Here is a 4,127-nt window from a genome sequence, read left to right as displayed (position 1 = left end):
ACATAAAAAATTGAGATTTGATATATAAATAAAACGTAACATAATTTATATTACATTTTCATTTATTCTAAAATAACATTATCTGTAGTATAATTAACACGTAAAAGTTGTTGGTACTTGTTTATTCGATCTAAATACGGGGTAGCCCATGCAGCAGCACACAGATAGCAGAAATGAAAAAAAATGTGAAGTAATAGTAGGGATTGGGTATCCTTCTGCCAAGTCTAGTTTCACATAATGGTTACGGTTAACGTACCCAATTGCAAAACTTACATGTTGATACCATGGTGGGGGAGTACACATAAGCGGTAAGTATGTTGAACAAGTACCAACAATTTTTACGTGTTAATGAGTTATGATGTGGCTGAGAATTCTTCTTGGAATAGTACGTAGCCTCTCCCTTACCACTCATTTTATATATCATTTTTTTCTTTTTTAGGTAAATCATCCCCTAATGTGTATATATATGATATATGCATGCTTCCCTCCAAGTCCCAAAAAAAAAACACCAACTTTACTGTTTCTGTGTGCTTTATCAGCAACCACTATATAGCTTGGAAATCAGGAGAGGGGTCTTTGGGTTGTTTTAGTTGGAAATTAAGCGTAAGATGATCATAATAAGAACAACAAAATGACCTAAGGTCGAGCCTCATTTATAAATTTTTTTTTGTAAGGGTGTCCGGGCCAACGCCCGACTAATCACTTGCAATTTTGGAGGCTAAACATGACCCCACTTAAATGTCGCCAACACTCCCCTCCCAGGGCTCGAACTTAGGTTCATGACTATGTCATGCACAAGCCTTTACCACTAGGCTGGAAGGTCTTTGACTCATTTATAAATTTTATGGGACCAAAAAAGTAAATTGTCACTTTTTTGGTATGAAATTACATATCAAAAAAAGAATTTTAAAAAATGTTTGATTTAAAATGAAATTACATGTCAAAAGAAAAAAATTTAAAATTAAAAATGAAAATGAAATAAAGGAAAACAAAGAAGATGAAAAATAAGGTAATAATATAAAATAATATGTAAATAAATAAATAAATATAAAAATCTAATAATATATATATATATATAGGGTATATTTCTTTTACAACCTTGTGCATTTGTACAACCTTTGCAACCCAATTAATTGAGATATTTATAGAAATGATTGGAGTTCATTTATTATGATTTGAATATTTATGGAATATGAATAGAGTTTATTAATTATGATTAATATTTTATATTAGGAAACAATTAATTGATTAAAAATTGAATGGTTGAGATGAGGGTTGTATAGGGTGTAGAAATAGCAAAGGGTGTAGAATAACATCCCTATATATATATATATATATATATATATATATATATATAGTAATTTGTAATAAAAATAATAAAATAATATATTTTTTTAATGTAAATATATATAATAAAACAAAATTAATAAAATGATTATTGAGGTGATGTTTATAAAAAAGTTTGATTGACACAATTTCCTAGAAAAATCACACCCCCTACAAAGGGGTGCCATTAACACCCCCAATACAAAACCGGGGGCAAGAAGAGTACAGGGAAACATGAGTCGATTAAAAACAAGAGTTGATTGGGTGGGTCTCGATCATAAGAACCAGAATCTTGCTTTTGCTTCAGTGACTGCCCCATTGTAAACGAACCGAACGAACACGAACGAACACGAACGAAGGCTTGTTCATGTTCGTTCGTTTAACTTAACCGAACAAACGAACGAACATAAACGGTAAACGAACGAAAATCTTTGTGTTCGTGTTCGTTCGTTTAGAAATCAGGCATATTCGTGTTCGTTTATGTTCGTTCATTAACATGCTATAAACGAACGTAAACGAACGAACATAAACAAACGGGCTAWACGAACATAAACGAATATTATTTGAATTCAAAGTATATAATCAAAAGATTATATATTAAATTCAATATATAAACGAACATAAACGAACGAATATAACCGAACGTAAACGAACGGTAAATGAACGAACGTTTACGAACATAAATGAACGAACGAGACTCTTGTTCATGTTCGTTCGTTTAACTAAACGAACAAAAAAATTTGTTCATGTTCGTTCATTTATTAAATAAACGAACATAAACGAACTTCCGGCCGAATGATTCACGAACGGTTTGCTGAACGTTCGGTTCGTTTATAGCACTAGCCCCATTATTTGAAGACGATTCCTTTGTATATATGGTCAAAGTCAAAATGCCTTAATTCCTACCAAATATATTCTCTTCATAAATTGATGGATTTCTCCTTTTTATAACTATAAATTTAACGCTAATTAATTAGATCAATCTACAAACATCATTAAGTAATCCTTTAATTACTATTACTATTACTATTACTGTTACTATTGTTTATATAACAACTTAACCTACACAAGAACCATTTAAGTCTAGATTTTATACAGTTAATCTAAGATCGGCAGTTGGCCATGATCAGATCAGTAGCTAGTTACTGGTTAATGAAAGCCTTTATATGAATCATCATTTCATGGGTTCGGGTCTGAGCCATTGGGTAATTCTTCAATACTTGAAACGCATGTCCAACATCTTTGTAGACCATGGACTGCACCCGTGAACCCGAACCGGCTAGGGAAGCTGCCAATTCTAAGTTTCGATCTTTTAGTATGTCTAACTCACCCGCGCAAACCATCGTTTTCAATGCCTTCAGATCACTCAATCTCGGTGCACCCCTAGCGAGAGGGTTGCACCATGGGTGGTCTCGCATCGCCCCTACAGGAAGTGCCAGCCGCCAATATGTATCAGAAGCCGATAGCGTTAACGCTGAGTTAGACGGCTGGCTAGACTTTTTCTCGGACATACTTCTTGTTTCTCCCCCGAAAAAGGGCTGAATCAGAATCATCCCCTTTGGTGTCGAAACGTGCCTAGACACTAGCCGTGAAGCCACGTGGTATGCAATGTTTGCACCAGCGCTGTCCCCGGCTAGGAACAGGTTCGAAAAATCGCACCATTTGAGCTCGTTAATGGTTCCTTTCAAAGCTTCTTGTTTTAGCCACAAAATGGCGTTGATCCCATCATCGTAAGCAGCCGGCAGCCGGTTCTCGGGAGCGAGACGATAGTTTACAGATACAACAACACAAGAAGTAACACGAGTAAGGTTTGTTAAAAATTCATGGTAACAAGCCCAAGAAGCCGATCCCACACAAAACCCTCCGCCGTGAAAGTAAACCATCAGCGGCAGCTTTGATGAAAACCGGCGGTTGATAGGGGAATAAACCCGAGCCCACAAGTTGGTATTAAACTGGTCTATCGTGACATCTCTGGCTGCAACCTCGAGCTCCAATGGCACCATGCAAGAAACATGAGGTACAACCAGAGGTCTCTCAACGTGGCCGTCGTTGTGAACACGTATCAACCCACCGATCTCTTCAACCACCGTGCTGTGGTGGTTTGGGCTTCGGAAATTGGTTGATCTTTGACTTAACGACATCGTAGCCATTTGAATAACTTGTAAGAACTCAGCTGGTTAAGTTATGGTTTGTGGTATGAAATGTGATCAAGACCTCTGTATATAAACCAGTTTGAAATCCACAAAAAAGTTCGGCATTTTTGTCATCATCTTTGAATGCCATTGACTTTAAGTCAATGATGCAGCTTGAATGAAGATATCGTAATCTTATCTGATAGCAGCCCCCAAAACTTTTTCACTACCCAAATTCGTACAGCTTGCCGTCCAAACGATGCCGTTGGATCTTTGATAAGCTACCTATTTCAAAATAAACTCTATATTTCAAAAAATTTAATATAAATAAAATTAAAATGTTTATTATTATTTAAGAAAAAATTGATCATCGACAATCTCAACCAAATACTTTATGATTATGGATTTATAATATTTCGTATAGAAAAAAAAAAAGTATAATTGAAACAACAACATTTTGTTTAGAAAATAAAATATTTTTATTCAGACATATCATCGATTTTTGGAATATAGTCAAAATCAACTTGAGCCGAAATACACGAATTTTGAAGAAATCGGTTTAATGGAATAAGAATATTTATTCCGACTATAAACCGTGTTGAAACCATGGCTATCTATCGTATTCTCAATCCATAAAAGATTTTATGCCGATTCATCGCTTTCCGTATA

At 35.0% G+C, this 4,127-nt stretch overlaps 1 protein-coding gene across 1 annotated transcript; it reads right to left on the bottom strand.

Moving 5' to 3' along the window:
- Nucleotides 1-2,364: 2,364 nt before the first annotated feature.
- On the bottom strand, nucleotides 2,365-3,476 carry LOC112525812 (probable carboxylesterase 17). The gene has a single exon (XM_025136095.1). It carries the CDS (start codon nucleotides 3,474-3,476, stop codon nucleotides 2,469-2,471), a length of 1,008 nt encoding a protein of 335 aa, XP_024991863.1. The 3' UTR covers nucleotides 2,365-2,468.
- Between the last annotated feature and the right edge of the window lie 651 nt (nucleotides 3,477-4,127).

This window comes from Cynara cardunculus, assembly GCF_001531365.2.
Source record: "Cynara cardunculus var. scolymus isolate 2C chromosome LG 1, CcrdV1, whole genome shotgun sequence".
In the NCBI taxonomy this organism is placed as follows: domain Eukaryota; kingdom Viridiplantae; phylum Streptophyta; class Magnoliopsida; order Asterales; family Asteraceae; genus Cynara; species Cynara cardunculus.
Note: the sequence above shows the minus strand (reverse complement) of the source record. Positions and strands in the feature narration are given on the sequence as shown.

Coding starts and splice junctions, on each gene's coding strand:
- LOC112525812 (XM_025136095.1), bottom strand. CDS start 3,476: ATGGCTACGATGTCGTTAAGTCAAAGATCAACCAATTTCCGAAGCCCA.